Raw genomic sequence first — 15,970 nt, 5'->3', positions numbered from 1 at the left:
TTTTCCACACACAGGCACCCATACACAAACACACATTAAAACACAAACATGGGCTGGAAAAATGGTTTAGCAGTTAAAGTACTTGCCTACAAAGCCAAAGGACCTGTCTGTGTTCAATTCTCCAGGACCCATGTAAACCAGATGCACAAGGTGGTACATGCATCTGGAGTTTATTTGCAGTGGCTGGAAGCCCTGGCATACAGGTTCTCTCTCTCTCTCTTTGGTAAATAAATAACAATAAAATATTAAGCCAGGCATGGTGGTGCACACCTTTAATTCCAGCACTCGGGAGGCAAAGGTAGGAGGATTGCTGTGAGTTCAAGGCCACCCTGAGACTCCATAGTGACTTCCAGGTCAGACCATGCTAGAGTGAAACCCTGCCTTGAACAAAAGAAAACAAAACTCTATAGACCCCATAGTGACACTCTTGTAATCCCAACACTAGGAAGCTGAGTCAATAGGACTGCAAGTTCAAGACCAGTCTGGGTCTGTATATGCTGAGGTTACAGGCATGTGCCACCACAGCCAATATAGGTGTCTTGTTGCATTAGACAGCAACACAGCCAGCCTAAAAGCCCCTCTCCATATCCATACAGAGAAGGAGCAATCTCTGAACTACAGGAAAAAAATAAAAGGCAATGTAGGTTGGGTGTGTTGGCGTAAGTCTTTAATCCCAGCACTCAGGAGGTAGAGGTAGGAGGTTCTGAGTTCAAGGCCAGACTGAGACTACATAGTGAATTCCAGGTCCGCTTGGGCTAGAACGAGAGCCTACCTTGAAAAAACAAAATTTAAAAACTGGGGCTGGAGTGGTTAAAGGTACTTGCTTGCAAATTCTGAGGGCCCAGATTCAATTTTCTAATACCCACATAAAGCCAGATGCACAATATGTCTGGAGTCCATTTACAGTGGCAGGAAACCCTGTCATGCTTGCTCTCTCTCTCTCTCTCCCTCTTTCTTTCTCAAATAAATAAATAAAATATTTTAAAAAATAAAACAGCCTGGTAAGCTCTTTTAATCTTTATTGCTACCTGATGCATGTGACCACAAGGGTGATGACTGTGGGCAGGTGTGTGGGGCCTGAGTGGACTGTCATGTATCTGACAGTTGCCAGGCCTGGGGGCCACTTTAGTAGTTTTTCCTGGGGGGTGGGCAGTGTTGTTGTTAGCCAGTTACCAGCTCAGGATGCCTGGACAGTACTTGTCTATCAACCCCTGGTAGTAGGGCCTCAAGCTGTCTACATCCGGCAGGTCAGGACACTTGGTATAGAGGTCAAACTTGCTGCAGAGAGCAGAGGGAAGAGGCAGTGAGCTTCAAGAGGAACAGCCCTTCACCACCCCCACCAATCCCCTTCACCACCCTCCTTAGGGAAGGTCGCACTTGAACTCTTTCACCCAGGGCAGCATGTCCAAGTCTTGCTGGTTGCATAGCTTCTGGTAGTCACCACCAGTGTGCCACGGGTAGAAGGAGTGGAATCGGATCATGTAGAAGGCCTGTGGAGGCCACACCAAGCATACTCACATCTTCCAGACTAGCTAGACTGGGCAGACTGACTCCAGTAATTAGCCTTCCTCTACTTACCTCCAAGGGCAAAGAGAACTTGTTAAACTTCATCATTTGGTACATGTACTCTGCAGAAGAGAGGATGTCACCATCAGGAGCTTAGAAGGACTGACCTCACCGCCATCTCCACATTGCCCCTTTGCCTCCAACTGTCCTCACCATCATGACCCCAAGACATGAGGACATTCTCAAGTCCACATTGAGGCTGGTACATGCCAAGCTCTGTGCTACAATGATAAAAAAAAAAAAAGAGAGAGAGAGAGAGAGAGAGAGAGAGAGAGACTGTAACTGGGACTGGGGGTGCAGGCAGGGAAGACCAGCTGCTACACTACATTGAAGTAGGACCCTTTCCCCTAGGTACCTGTATCGAGGGTCTTGGAGATCAGGATTTTCCTGAAAAGTAGAGTCACAGAACACCACAGAGGCCTGGGGACGACAGCCCACAGGAAAAGTGTCTCCAACAACTGCCCACTGGGAATAAACAAGCAGCTATGAGTGGAGAGTACACTGGTCTGATTCCCACGGTGTACTCAAGCCCAGAGCCGATGGCACTTTCTTACTCCCCACACCTGGCCCTCACCTGTGGCTCCCCCCATAGAGCCAGGACCTTCCCCAGATCGTGCAAAAGCCCAACAAGGTGGAACCAGTCTGTGAAAGAGAGATATGTGGGATAGGGATGCCAGGGGAAAAAAAAGTGGGCTAAGCTGACTATGGACTATGTGCGAGGACACCAGGGCCAGCTGTTTCCAGCATGGGACCTCTGGGAGAGGATCAAGCCCCTGAGGTCCCTTCCCAGGGCAGAGGTAGCACCTCCCCAACCACAGGGTGAGGGCACACCCTTGTCTGGGTGGGCCTTCCGGATGCCCTCTGCTGTCTGGAAGGCATGGAAGGAGTTGGGGAAGTCCACATCAGGGTCCGACTCATCCACCAGGTTATCCAGCATGTCTATAGCCTCCATGACTGTCATTTTCTTATAAGAGAAGCCCCCAAACTGGATATGCTGGAGGAGAGAGGAAAAGTCAGCCTTTCTCTGGGTCCCATAGGAAAGGGGCTGTAAAGCAGAGCCACCTTATTTGGGGATACATTAGGCTGGGGGGGTCATGGATCCCTCAGTCTCAGAGTCTACATAGGTAATAGGAAACTTGTACCTTTCTGCTGACGAAGTCCACTGTTTGGTGTGTGTGCATCAGCTTGTAGGTAGCAAAGACACGGTCCAGGAGAGGGCCTGACTATAAGCCAAACAGCAAAGGTTTTTTTTGTCTGGCTAAGCCTGAACACCAGGTAGCCATGACCTTCCCTCCCCAAGGCCAGGCCCTCTACTTATCACCTCTTCTCTCTCCCCTACTACCTGGCCATGTTAAATTTGGGACTCTGGAAAAGTCTCATGGTATGGTGGTATGGTAATGGGCTAAGAGAAAGGAAGGCCACTTTCCCCCAACCCACATCCTCGGCATACCGCCCATGGCCCCTCCCTCACAGAGTAGTTTTTCTCCTTTCCCCATAAAACCCACTTCCTGGCCCTCATTAGCTCTCATTTGGACTTTCCTACATGTATTCCTCTCAATCTCTCCCTCTTTCTCTCTCTCTTGCATGCACACACCCCTTTCTTTCCCTTCTTCTCTTTCCCTGTTTCTTCCTATACCCTCAGTAAACTCTTGGATCCAAGAAACTGTCTTGGCCCTCTGCTGTGGACCTTAGAATCTAATAAGAGAGACTAGGCAGGGAAGGTGAGAAGGGCAGAACGGGGGGGGGGGGGAGCAGTTACTTACAGTAAAATTTCGGAAGTTACCCTCCTTTTTGGCTGACTCTAGGTCCACATCAGGTCGATAGATCAGGGAAGGGTCTGGACCCTGGTTGAATTGGGCCACATCATGTCATGTCCACAAGTAAGTATGAGTATCCCCAGGGCTGGAAACTAAGACACCTGAGGCACAGCCTCATCCCATGTCCAGCTCTGCACCAGCTTTGGCAGGTCAGGAGCTCTCGCTCCTGTTCCTTATCTGCCCAGTGAGCCAGTGTTGGCTTATGGCTGCTTCTAGGGTGAGAGGATTCTGGTTAAGAGCCAGCAGTACCCCTACTTGGCACCCTTGCAGGTGAAAGGAGGAGGCCTGACTCCACTGGGAGCCTTGTTTTGGGGGGCTGCTTATCACAACAGAAAAGAGGATGCCCTGTGACCTGGATGATCAGGAGCCCCTGAAGAAAGTGGAGTCTCTTCCCTACAATTGGCCATCCAGTGGGAGTTTGGTGGAGCTACTCCTGCACTGGTGTGGGGTACTCACCACAGCCACTTTCATCCTGAAAGAGACCAGTGCTCAGGTGGCAAAATCTGCAAGTAGATGGGAGCCCTAAGGCCCAAGTATTCTATATATGCCCACAGGTTACATAAGTGACCAGATACCCTTGGCCTTAGCTTTTGGTAATGAGTGACCATCCACCCTCCTCCTGGCCTCAGCAAGTTAATGTGTCAGTGCTGGAGCAGTCCCCTCAGGCCAGGAGTAACTGACTGACCTTTTCATATATCCAAGACTGCTGCAAACACAGGCACATGCACCACCTTGTGCATCTGGCTTTTGGTGTACTAGGGATTTGAATCCAGGCTGGCAGGCTTTGCAAGAAAACACCTTTAACCACTGAGCAATCTCTTCAGCTTCTATCTCTGCTTTTTAAACAACTCCATGCCTGAAGTTGGCACCTTGTGACAGTCATGCAATCCCAGACTCTACCCTAAAGCACATGATCTCCTATACCTTATCTCACTCAGAAAACAAAACCTTGGGCTGTAGAGATGGCTTAGCAGTTAAGCACTTGCCTGTGAAGCTAAGGACCCTGGTTGGAGGCTCGATTCCCCAGGACCCACGTTAGCCAAATGCACAAGGGGTGCTCATGTCTGGAGTTTGTTTGCAGTAGCTGGAGGCCCTGAAGTGTGCATTCACCCCCTCTCTCTCTTTCTCTCTCTCTTTGTCACTATCAAATAAATAAATAAATAAATAAATAAATAAATAAATAAATAAAAAGCAAAACCTTGCCCTAGGGCATTTGTGTATTATAGGTGGGCAGAGACTTATTCAAGAAGAAATTAGGGCTTTCAGTGACAAGGAAAACATGGAGATCCATGCGTGGTACTCCATGGATGTCTTCAGCCTCCCCACCTTCACGTCTAATAAAATTGTTTGACCACAATAAAAAAAGAAGAAGAAGGAATTTGGGGGGCAGGTGTAGTGGCACATGCCTTTAATCCTAGTGCTCAGGAGGCTGAAGAAGGAGGATCGCTATAAATTTAAGGCTGGCCTAGGGCTACAGAATGAGTTTCAGGTCAGCCTCGACTAAGTGAGGTCCTGCCTTGAAAAAAACAAAGGGGGAAAAAAGTAATTAGGGCTGCAGAGGGGCTCAGTCAGTACAGTGCTTGCTTTGCAAACATGAGAACCTAAGTTTGATGCCTAGTACCCATGTAAATGTCAACGTGGTAGTACATACCTATGATCCTTGTGTTGAGGAAATCCCTGGAGTTCACTGGCCAGCCAGTCTAGCTTAGTTAAGTAGCTCTAGACCAATGAGAGACCCTTTTTCAAAGAGAGGTGGGTGTGGACAGTGCTCCTGATGATGACACCAAAGTTGTCCTCTGGCCTTTGTACACACATGCACACTTGTGCACACACCAGTACACACATTTACCCACATGCATTTGAACACATGCACATACACACAAATAAATTATTCTAAGCTGGGCATGGTGGCACACACCTTTATTTTTTAAAATTTTTTATTTATTTGAGAGCAACAGACAGAGAGAAAGAGGCAGATATATATATATAGAGAGAGAGAGAATGGGCACGCCAGGGCCTCCAGCCACTGCAAACAAACTCCAGATGCATGCGCCCCCTTGTGCATCTGGCTAACGTGAGTTCTGGGGAACTGAGCCTCAAACCAGGGTCCTGAGGCTTCACAGGCAAGCGTTTAACCACTAAGCCAAGGGACCCAGCTTCAATTCCCCAGTACCCACTTAAGCCAGATGTACAAGGGGGCACACACATCTGGAGTTCATTTTCAGTGGCTAGAGGCTCTGGCATGTCCATTCTCTCTCTATCTACTCTCTTTATCCCTCTCTCTCTCTCCCTCTCTCTCCTTGCAAATAAATAAAATAAAATAAAGCCGGGTGTGGTGGCGCATGCCTTTAATCCCAGCACTCAGGAGGCAGAGGTAGGAAGATCACTGTGAGTTTGAGGCCACCCTGAGACTACATAGTGAATTCCAGGTCAGCCTGAGCTACAGTGAGACCCTACCTCAAAAAAAGGGGTGGCGGGGAGGGATGGCCTAGCTATTGAGGAAACTTGCCTGCAAAACCAAAGGGCACAGGTTTGATTGCCAAGAACCCCACATAGGCCATATGCCAAGGAGGCACATGCATCTGGAATTTGTTTGCAGCAGCTGAGAGCCCTGGCATACCCATTCTCCATTCTCTCCCTCTCTCTCTAGTAAATAAAATTAAAAAAATAAAATAAAAGCAGAGAGAGCCAGGCATGGTGGTGCACGCCTTTAATCCAGCACTTGGGCGGCAGACATAGGAGGATCGCCATGAGTTTTGAGGCCACCCTGAGAATATAGAGTGAATTCCAGGTCAGCCTGGGCTACAGTGAAACCTTACCTTGAAAAACAAATACACACACACACACACACACACACACACACACACACATATCACACATATATATTCATCTTCTTAGGCTAGAGAGATGACTTAGCAGTTAAAGTGCTTGCCTTCAAAGTAAGGACCCGAGTTTTGACTCCCCAGAACCCACTTAAACCAGATGCACACGGTGGCACATGCATTTGGAGTTTGTGTGCAATGGCTACAGGCTCTGGCATGCCCATTCTCTCTCAAATAAATAAATAAATAAATAAATAAATAAATAAATAAAATATTTCAAAAAATATTCTAGTCTGGGATATACAGTCAAATTCTTGCCTATCATGTGCAAAATGTCTTGGGTTCAACCCCCAGTATCAGACAGAGAGAGGGAGAAAAAGCATCCCTGAGGCTGGTGACTAAGACACCTGACCCACAATCACATCCTTATTAAAATAGTAAGGAAGACTTTATTTGAGACTGTCACAATAGGGCAGTGAAATCAAATACAATCAAGACAGGTTTGGGGGCTGGAGAGATGGCTTATCAGTTAAGTCACTTGCCTGCAAAACCAAAGAACCCAGGTTCAATTCCTTGGGATTCATGTAAGCCAGATGCATGCCCTGGTACACCCATTCTCTCTGTGTGTCTGCCTGTTTCTCTCTCAAATAAAAAAATAAAATAAATATAAATAGGTTGGGATTTAAAGCCAATGAGCACAGGGAAGACGGGGGTGGGAAAGTAATGAGACATCGGGGGTACAAGGGCTCTTGCTGGGGGTGGCTTCTTCAATGGATTCTTGCTGGAGGCAGGCATGTAATCAGATATCAGTGTGGGAGAGAGGTTTCTCCATAAACTCAGTTAGAGATTTTGTTTGGCAGTGGTGAGGATTAAGCCAAGGGCCTCACATATTAGGCAAATGTTCTACCATTGAGCTATATCCCCAGCTCTGATTTAGCATTTTTACAAATTCTGCTCTAGGCAAGATCAGGGCCAAAGTCAGGAGACATCTCAGAGCAAGTCTGCCTGATGTCTGGATAAAGAAGGTCTTGGGCTCCTAGGCAAGGGGCTCATGTGATCAGGATTTAAACCACCATGTGGGTTCTCTTGTCCTAAGGAGACACCAGGGATCCAACAGACAGAAACACCTGCCTGGGTAGGGTGCTTGGAACCAGGAAGGGTAGGTCCTATGAGACTTCTAGGTGAGAAACCCGTAGAGTTGACTCTATATTCCATGGGATCCCCACTCAGCTGCATTAACACGCCAGCAACCTTAAAGGGCAAACTGCAGCCTGCCTCAGTCTTTGCTCATCTACCTTTGAGATGTGTTTCCTTCTGCCTTCTCCTGATAAAATGTCAGCCCTTGGAGGGCAAAGCTGGCCTCTCCAGTGTGTCTTGTGTCCTAAATGTTCAGTGTACACTGACCAGAGTGAGGGTCTTTGGGATGAAGCTATAACCATGGGCCCAAAATCAGGTGGAGCAGGCCTCAGTCAATAAAAGGTACCAGTATCTAGACAGATTATTGAGGCAGGGACAACAGAATGGAAATGTGAGATCAGCTGGAAGGTGGCCTTGGAGGTAGGGTAGGGAGGGCAGAGTTGCCACTAGATCTCTGCATGGGGGCATTATGAGGTAACCAAGTGTGGTCAAGCATAGTGTGGGGCTGGCACCACACCAGTTACAAGGCTGAGGGTCATGACCAGTACTCTTCCTGACATTGCACAGGATATTAGTAGTCCTCCTCCTTCATGGAAAAGCCTCACACTCAGCAGCCTTGGATGAGGCCACTTGTGTGTGGGATTCTGTGACTCTGCAGCTGGTCTGAGTCCAGGCTGAGAGCATGCAGGATGTCAGCGAAAAGAGGTGTTTGGGGGGAGAGATGGAAGGTGCTTCTGGAAGAGGGAACACCTTGTGCCGAGGGACAGACCACACAAGCCCAGGAGTGATATAAGTCTGGATCTTGCCCAGGACCCAGGGGGCCTGGGAGAGTCCAGGCAAACTCAGTCTCAGAGATTCTACCTCTCCCCAGCTTCCCCTGGACTTCTCCTTGCTTGCCTTTACTCCTTGGACCTAATATCTATCCTTACTGCTCACCTACCTCTATCAATGTCTTTTTGTGGCCACAGGGCATGTGATCCAGGGGCCTGCATCAAGGACCTTGCCAGTCTCTACTTATATGCTTCTGTCAGCTGCCACAGACTCCTGTGAGCATAGGGACGTGACCTGTGGAGCTTCTGCTATTCCCAGATCTATCCTGGACCTTGGCTTCTTACAGGTAGCCTGACATCCTGTCAAGCCCCCCAACACATGCACCAACTCTTGCTATATTTCCTGATTTGGTTCCCTGTGTGCTGAGACCTCTGTTCCAGCAAGGCGCAAACTGCACTGTTTTCAGAGGGCTCAGCTTGGAAATATAGTAAGTTAGTTACCTGAACTAGGTGACCCCTTATCTGGAAGAGCAAGCATAAAGATGGAAGCACAGAGAGGCACTTTCAGGACTCTCCTACATGTGGACCAGATAGTCCAAGGGAAGTGAGGGCACTGCAGTGACTGTCCTGACTTCTGTGTGGCTACCTGAAGACTTGGAATAAAGAAGTGCACCCACCAGAGTGACAGAGGAGGCCAAACATTTGCAAATGCTATGTGAGATTTGCTAAGGAATAAAATTCCTTTTTAACCCTGTGTTCCGAGGGGACAATTGTGAGGTTTGAGTGACTTAACATGTATAATAGCCCTGTTCTTCAGAGCAGGATCTTCTGCTCTCCCTGGCTGTGGTTCTTTTGTTTGTTTGTTTTTGAGGTAGGGTATTTTTCTACCACAGGCTGGCCTGCAACTCACTATATGTCTCAGGGTGTCCTTGAATTTCAGTGATTCCTAACTTTGCCTCCAGAGTGCTGCGATTAAAGGTGTGTACCACCATGCCCTGCTTGCTTTTTTTTTTTTTTTTAATTTAGCCCAGCCTGGTCTTGAATTTGTAATTCTGATTGATTTGCTTCTCTTATTTATATATCTTTTGCAGTTGCTCTCCTTTCCCCAGGATCTTGGATGGAGACTGCTGTCAGACTGCACTGTCCCACTCCTGGTGTTGCTGGGCACCCATACAGGGTAGAGTGGGATATGTAGCCATCCTTATCCAGATGCTTCCAGCTCCCCTGAGGTGGGGTTAAATGCTTCTTTTTTCATTTGAAGTAGTATTTTTGTTGTTGTTATTGTTTGTTTGCTTGTTTTGAGACAGGTCTTGCTATACAGCTGGGGCTGGCCTGGAACTCCTTATCTTCCTGCCCCAGCCTCCTGAGTGTTGAGATTACAGCATGTGCCACTATGACCAACATGAAGGTGGGTCTTAATTAACCCTTTTGACCTGGGGTACCTTGCCCTCTTCTCTGCCCTGCCCTAAGGGTAAGAAGGGGTGTCTCTGTTGTGCTTTGCCCCAGAATAGACCAGGAGTGAACACTTTTTCCTGGCTGCCCAAAAGGGGATTAATGTGGGCTCTCCAGCACTACTACCTTTGCCTAGATTCCAGGGTTGGCAACTGGAGCCATGGAGGTTTCTCCCCTGTCCCCGACGTTGAAGACCACAGCATTACTGCTCTTCCTGCTGCTAATACTAACCCTTCTGTCTCAGGGCACAGACAAAAAGTCATGACTCCAGCCGCCAGACGTGATGGCACACGCCTTTAATCCCAGCACTTGGGAGGCAGAGGTAGGAGGCTTGTCGTGAGTTTGAGGCCAGCCTGGGACAACAGAGTGAGTTCCAGGTCAGCCTGAGCTAGAGAGAGAGAGAGAGAGACCCTACCTTGAAAAAAAAAAGTCATGACTCCAGATCAGGCACATGCACAGGGCAAACTGCACAGGAGAGCAACCACAGCTTTGGCCCATAGCCACATTTTAATTCCCTGTAGGAGAGGGGACCACATGGGGCCACTTCAGCCTCTCTCTCCTGCTTGCTCAGAGGTGGTCTTGTGTGTTTAAGACCCTGGCTTCTGCTCCACTTCCTTGGGCCAACTCCTACTCTCAAGCCCTTTTTGGATCTAATGCTGCCAGCCACCTCTGCCCAGTGCCTGTCCCCTGAGTGTACATCGTTCTGGGGCACACAGGCCCCTGGTGAAGCAGATGCTGTGGAGTAGATTCACAAATCCTCATAGGTTTACATATCCAAAGTTGTGTAGGCGTAGTTGCTGCAGATCTGATGCCTGCAGGATTTCAGAGGGATTGGGCCAAGGTTGGGGACTCAGCTGTGGCTTTGGGATCAGGGTACAGCCCTCTAGCTAGAAGAAGCCAGAAACCACCTCAGCCATAACTGTGGGGGCTGCTAGGGTCCACAGGAGCTGAGTCTCGCCTGCCAGATGGCCGGACAAGCTGCCACAGGCGGTGGCTTAGGTTCTGCACTTGGCAGGTGCCCAGCACACAGCCTACCCGAAGAAGCTGGGCTTGGGGCCTTCGGGGGCCCAACTGTCGCCGGGGACTTGGGTGTCGTGAGCCACCATGTTGGAAAGGCTGACCCACAGCAGAGGTCAGCTTGGCCCTCCCCTGTGGCTGTGGTGCCTGGTGAAGCTTCCAGACTACAGGCCAGGGTGCAAGATGAGGAGGCTGCAGGCCACTGGAAGAAGTCCGGGCTGTGGGCTCCCTGCAGGGGTAAGAAGGAAGATGTAAACTGAGGGGGCCTTCAAACCCACTCACTTTCCCTCCACTCAGGCTTGGGGGCACTGGCAGGGGAAACCCATAGTTTCCCTAATTGCCTGGCCTCAAACCAGGGGAAGCCAAAGCCCCCACCCACACACAGCCTAGGGCACTGCCAGGGGAAGCCCACCTCCTTTCTGAGATCATTTCTGGAAGCATGGCCATCTCAGTGGCCCAGATCACATGTCCCATTAATAGCAACTCCCTGGGCAAAGGGCACCAGGGCTCTGTGGGCCACTGCTCTTAGTATTCACAAGGATCCCTCTCCTCCCTTCCCTCAGGCAGTCAGAGGTCAGCAGGCCTGAGGATGTCTCCAGCCTCCTCTTCTCAGGCAGACTCCATTGTTTGAGGAAGTTTTCTGTCAATGTGTGTGACTGTGGGGGCAACTACCCTAGCTACGTAGGAGGAGGCAAAGGAAGAGAGGCCTCATTTTTGCTTCGCTTTAAGTAACGCTGGACGTGCTGGGGTTGGTCTCTGAATTGGGAGATAAGCTCTCAAAAAAGCTGGGTCCCCAAGGGAGAGACTTGGGGATGTCACAAATGCTTACGGGGTCACGGGCTATGGGGCTGAAACAGGCCCTGTACTCACTTGGGTCGGGCGAGCCTCAGGCCACCAGACAGCGTGCCTGGGAGCAGGTAGAGGAGGCTGATGCAACCGAGGGTGACCGTGACTGTCCGGAGCCGGGCCATGGCGGGCGGGTCTGCAGAAAGAGGAGGCAGAAAGCCCACAGATGAGGGATGACAGGCAGCCTTGGCCTGGAGCCACCTTCTTGCTCGCCCGCAGGGGAGCCCTCAGCTGCCCGGGGGCGCTGGACATTGGCAAGTTGGTACCTGAGCCAGCCAGGGAGCGGATCCCTCACGCCAAAAGAGCCGGTGGGTCTGGGGTCTGTTGGCAGTTCCCAGATCACGTAGCGGAATCTGCTGGGTGGGTCGGGGTCTCAGGGTTAGCTAGCCATCTGGGGTCCTGCGTGGGACAAACCGCGGCTGCACTTCCAGCGCGTAGACTTGGCAAAAGGAGGCGGGGCGGACGGAGGGCGGGGCGCCCTGGCGGGGTGGGGTGGGCAGCCCTGCCGCGCCCTCGGACTCCACACTTGCACGGCCCCGCACGGGACACCCGGGTGCGGGTCACTTCAGGGGCCTGTTCCTGCTGTAAGTGCTCGGCAGCCGGGCAAGAACACGGGACTGCGGAGGTCTACCAACCTCAGTGCTGGTGGGTCCGAACCCTCCAGGCTGTAGAGCAGGTGCTGGGGCGGGCCTCGGGTCTCACCCCCAAGGGCATCCCACAGCGCGGGCCGGCCTCCGTGTGAGGAAGGATCCCACCCTGGTTGGCTAGTGTCCCTCGGAGAAAAAGGTGGGAAAATTCCCCGCAGGCTGTCTCCTTGGTTCTCTGCCAGGTGGCTTCCCACCCTCTTGGAGATTCCTTGGTGGCTCATTTCCTCATTACCAAAATACTGTATTTTTTTTTTTTTTTTTTGAGGTAGGGTCTTACTCTAGCCCAGGCTGACTTGGAATTCATATGTGGTGGTCTACAAGGTGGCCTTGAACTCACGGCGGTCCTCCTACCTCTGCCTCCCAAGTGCTGCTGGGATTAAGGGATGAGTCACCACGCTCGGCTTTTTTTTTTTTTTTTTTTTTTAAGAAGTAAGAAATTTAAACAAGTAAAAAGTGAGACAGTTTCCACGCTGGCCCCTCACCCAACTCTGGGAATCCCACTCCTGACTCGTTTATGTACCCTGAGGTATTCTCTCTGTGTTACACATTCACTGTATACATCTATACACATGTAAAAAATATATACACATAGAGACCCCCATCCTTTCTTATAGTTGGCCTACTCCAAAATGATTTGCATTCTGTGATTTAATCAGTTTTTTCCTTGGGATACTGACCTACCATTAAGCTATGTACTCAGCCATCCCACCTCCTTGGTTTTTTGGGGGGAGGTGTTAAATTTATTTATTATTTGCAAGGGTGGGGAAGACCAAGAGAGAATGAGCACAACAGGACCTCTAGCCAGATGCATGTGCCACTCTTGTGCATCTGGTACTATGTGGGTCTTGGGGAATTGAACCCAGGTCATCAGGGTCAAGAGGAGGCAGAATGAATTCTGCAGCTCTGTGTCTCTCTTTTGCTCCTCTCCAACCTGTCTCCACATTGAGGTTAGCACCACTTTTCAAAAATACAAATGCCATCACATTCACCCATCAATAAAGAAAACATACACTTGCCAGCCGTGGTGGCACATGCCTTTAATCCCAGACTCAGGAGGCAGAGGTAGGAGGATCACTGTGAGTTAGAGGCCACCCTGAGACTGCATAGTGAAGTCCAGGTCAGCCTGAGCTAGAGTAAGACTCTTCCTTGAAAAACCAAAAACAAACAAACAAACAAACAAACAAAAAAACATTCAAGTGCCTTGTCTTCATCAGTGTGTGTGTACGCATTCACCAGAGTCTCTTGCTACTGCCGACCAAAGGTAGACATGTAATTTTTTTTGTGTCTGGCTTTATGTGCATTCTGGGGAATTGAACTGTGACTGGCAGACTTAGTAAACAAGTAGGAAGTATCTTTCTTTCTTTGTTTGTTTTCAAGGTAGGGTCTTGCTCTAGTCCAGACCTGGAATCCACTATGTATCCTCAGGGTGGCCTCAAACTCACAGCAATCCTCCTACCTCTGCCTCCCAAGCGCTGGGATTAAAGGTGTGCACCACCACTCCCGGCTTTAAGCAAGTATCTTTTTTTTTTTTTTTTTTTAAGATTTTTGCTTATTTATTTATTTGAGAGTCACAGACAGAGAGAGAAAGAGGCAGATAGAGAGAGAGAATGGGCACGCCAGGGCCTCCAGCCACTGCAAAGGAACTCCAGATGCATGCGCCCCCTTGTGCATCTGGCTAATGTGGGTCCTGGAGAATTGAGCCTTGAACCGGGGTCCTTAGGCTTCACAGGCAAGTGCTTAACCGCTAAGCCATCTCTCCAGCCCGAGAAGCTACTTTTGGGAGTGATGGGCAGGCTAACAGAAGTCCTAGCACTGCTAAGTATGGAAACAGGAAAAGTAAACAAGAGGTCCTGGGGGAGCCAGAACTGGTTTAAGAGAGTTGATTGGTGCTGGTAACATTGGGGGAAATTTAAACCAGGCATGGTGGTGCACACCTTTAATCCCAGCACTCGGGAGGCAGAGGTAGGAGGATTACCGTGAGTTCAAGGACACCCTGAGACTCCCTAATGAATTTCAGGTCAGCCTGGGCTAGAGCGGGACCCTACCTCGAAAAACAAAAACAAACAAACATTGGGGAAAATTTAAGATATGTTTGTTTGGACAAAAAGGGTAGCAGCTAAATCAGAGGAAATATTGAGTGTTTAAAGGTATGTGATTGAGGTTTTATCCTGATGGCAAGGATCCCAAAGAGAAAATTGAGTGTGGTAGGAACACTGATAGGGAGCAATAGAAGATGGGCAAGTGGGTAAGAGTGACAGGCCTATGTAGAAGAAAGGTGGGTGTGGATGGGAAGGCTTTAAGTCTCCCACTTTTTCTACAGGAAGGAGAGGTAGCTGACCATTTCTGAGACACACAAGGTGAGATCAGAGGATGGAAGAGAGTGAGGACCCAAAGATAGCTGACCATGTATCAGCAGACAGGACAGTGTGTTTGGGGAGGATCTATCATAGGCAAGGACCATAGTGTCAGTATGATTCACTCTGTCCTATGTGGGCATCTGTGCATTCCATGCTGAGGGAACCATGTCACTGCAGGTCACTCTGCTCTGCTTGGTGAGTACAGGTCTGCAGAATATGGTTCAGGATTGCACATGGGTAGGTTGGACAGGGAGGCCAGGCATGGTGGTGCACATCTTTAATCCTTAATGTTAGCACTTGGGAAGCCCAGATAGGAAAATCACTGTGAGTTTGTGACCAGCCTGAGACAACATAGTGAATTCCAGGTCAGCCTGGGCTAGAATGTGACCCTACCTCAAAAAGACCAAAAACTTAAAAATATATATAGGTTAGAGAGGGATAGTAAAAAATTGAAACAGGAGGCTTCAGACATTGGCAGAGTGGCAGGCATTGGAGGTATGCATGTGGTGGTAGTGGTGGACAATAAAAGGATAGATGGCTCAATGGGTAAGAGCGCTTACTGTTCAAGCCTGAGCACCTGAGTGCCATCCTTATCCCCATGTAAAAAGTTGGGTGTAGCTGTGCATGCCTGTAACTTAAGCATTTCAGGGAACAGAGAGGCAGACAGATCACTAAGGCTCCCTGGTCAGTCACTCTAACTGAAAAACAGAGAGTTCCAGGTTCAATGAGACACTCTTATCTCAGGATATAAGGTAGAAAAATGATATATCTTCCTTTGGTTTCCAAATGTGCATACACTTCACTCATACACACACACATACACACACAAAGGCTGCATTTAGTGGTGCATGCCTTTAGTCCCAGCACTCAGGAGGCAGAGGTAGGTAAGTAGGAGGATCACTTTGAGTTTGAGACCACCCTGAGACTACATAGTGAATTCCAGGTCAGCCTGAGCTAGAGTGAGGCCCTAACTTGGAACCCCCCCCAAATTTTTTTTAAATATCTTTTAAGCTGGGCATGATGGTACATGTCTTTTAATCCCATCACTAGGGAGGCAGAGGTAGGAGGGTCACCATGAGTTTGAAGCCACCCTGAGACTAATTCCAGGTCAGCCTGGGCTACAGCAAGACCCTACGTTGATAAACCAACAAACAATATATATGTATGTGTGTCTATTATATATGTGTTGGTTTTGTTTTGGAGGTAGGGTCTCACTGTAACCCTGACTGATCTGGAACTCACTCTGTGGCCCAGGCTGGCCTCGAAGTTACCTTGAGATTTCTATGTCAGCCTCCCTAGTATTGGGATTAAAGGCATGCACCACCATCCTTGGCTTTGCTCCTTTTTTTCTGGAGACAGTCTCTCTATATAGCCTAGGAGGTTGGACTGGAACAAAGGATTCTCCTTCCTCAGCCTCCCAAAGTCTGCACCTCTACTGACATGCTTCTATCTCACTCTTGTCTGAGCTTGGTTTCTATTCATCCTCCAGCTCCCGTAGATGAAGGATGGAGATGTCAGTGGGTACCTCTTCTGTCAGTT

General features: G+C 49.2%; 2 protein-coding genes across 2 annotated transcripts; both read right to left on the bottom strand.

Annotated features, from left to right (window-relative positions):
• Positions 1–1,002: 1,002 nt before the first annotated feature.
• Positions 1,003–3,958, bottom strand: Miox (myo-inositol oxygenase). The gene is made up of 10 exons (XM_004650413.2): positions 3,840–3,958; positions 3,330–3,410; positions 2,709–2,789; positions 2,398–2,560; positions 2,141–2,208; positions 1,922–2,031; positions 1,720–1,787; positions 1,579–1,628; positions 1,378–1,490; positions 1,003–1,278 (listed from the first exon to the last, which is right to left on the bottom strand). Exons 1-10 carry the CDS (start codon positions 3,852–3,854, stop codon positions 1,170–1,172), a joined length of 858 nt encoding a protein of 285 aa, XP_004650470.1. The 5' UTR covers positions 3,855–3,958; the 3' UTR covers positions 1,003–1,169.
• A 6,049-nt stretch (positions 3,959–10,007) lies between these two features.
• Positions 10,008–11,853, bottom strand: Adm2 (adrenomedullin 2). Its single transcript, XM_004650412.2, has 3 exons — positions 11,694–11,853; positions 11,452–11,563; positions 10,008–10,810 (listed from the first exon to the last, which is right to left on the bottom strand). Exons 2-3 carry the CDS (start codon positions 11,550–11,552, stop codon positions 10,474–10,476), a joined length of 438 nt encoding a protein of 145 aa, XP_004650469.1. The 5' UTR covers positions 11,553–11,563; positions 11,694–11,853; the 3' UTR covers positions 10,008–10,473.
• Between the last annotated feature and the right edge of the window lie 4,117 nt (positions 11,854–15,970).

The sequence above is a fragment of the Jaculus jaculus genome, chromosome 6, assembly GCF_020740685.1.
Source record: "Jaculus jaculus isolate mJacJac1 chromosome 6, mJacJac1.mat.Y.cur, whole genome shotgun sequence".
Taxonomy (NCBI): Eukaryota; Metazoa; Chordata; class Mammalia; order Rodentia; family Dipodidae; genus Jaculus; species Jaculus jaculus.
The sequence above is the reverse complement of the archived record's forward strand: the minus strand, read 5'-3'. Positions and strand labels throughout refer to the sequence as shown.